At 34.5% G+C, this 267-nt stretch overlaps 1 protein-coding gene across 7 annotated transcripts in view; it reads right to left on the minus strand.

Annotated features, from left to right (window-relative positions):
- The window catches only part of LOC119589165 (inositol polyphosphate 5-phosphatase E-like), a 12,156-nt gene that overhangs the window by 2,908 nt on the left and 8,981 nt on the right, over positions 1-267 (minus strand). For all 7 annotated transcript variants that reach the window (XM_037937754.1, XM_037937752.1, XM_037937755.1 and 4 more), the window contains one exon: positions 76-190. In XM_037937754.1, the coding sequence (XP_037793682.1) occupies positions 76-190 (115 nt within the window). The remainder of the gene's footprint in view (positions 1-75; positions 191-267) is intronic.

Below are 267 nucleotides of genomic sequence, written 5' to 3' on the forward strand. Positions count from 1 at the left end.
CAAAAGGTTGTATGGTCTCTTTTTCTCCTTAATGTTTTATTTTATAATTAATAAAAGAAAATCTAACTGATTCACCACCTTGCCATTCATATTCCATGTAGCAATAAATATGGTGATGGAGCGTTTAGGGATGTAGCGATCTAGCTCTGAAGCTCCAAGCAGGCTTGAGAAGCCACCAAAGAGGTAATTCCTGGTGATGAAAAAAAGTAAAATCACATATGAGACTTTCTTTTTATCAGATAAAATGTCTGAAACATATGCTTACCT

The sequence above is a fragment of the Penaeus monodon genome, chromosome 25 (genome assembly GCF_015228065.2).
Source record: "Penaeus monodon isolate SGIC_2016 chromosome 25, NSTDA_Pmon_1, whole genome shotgun sequence".
NCBI classification, from domain to species: domain Eukaryota; kingdom Metazoa; phylum Arthropoda; class Malacostraca; order Decapoda; family Penaeidae; genus Penaeus; species Penaeus monodon.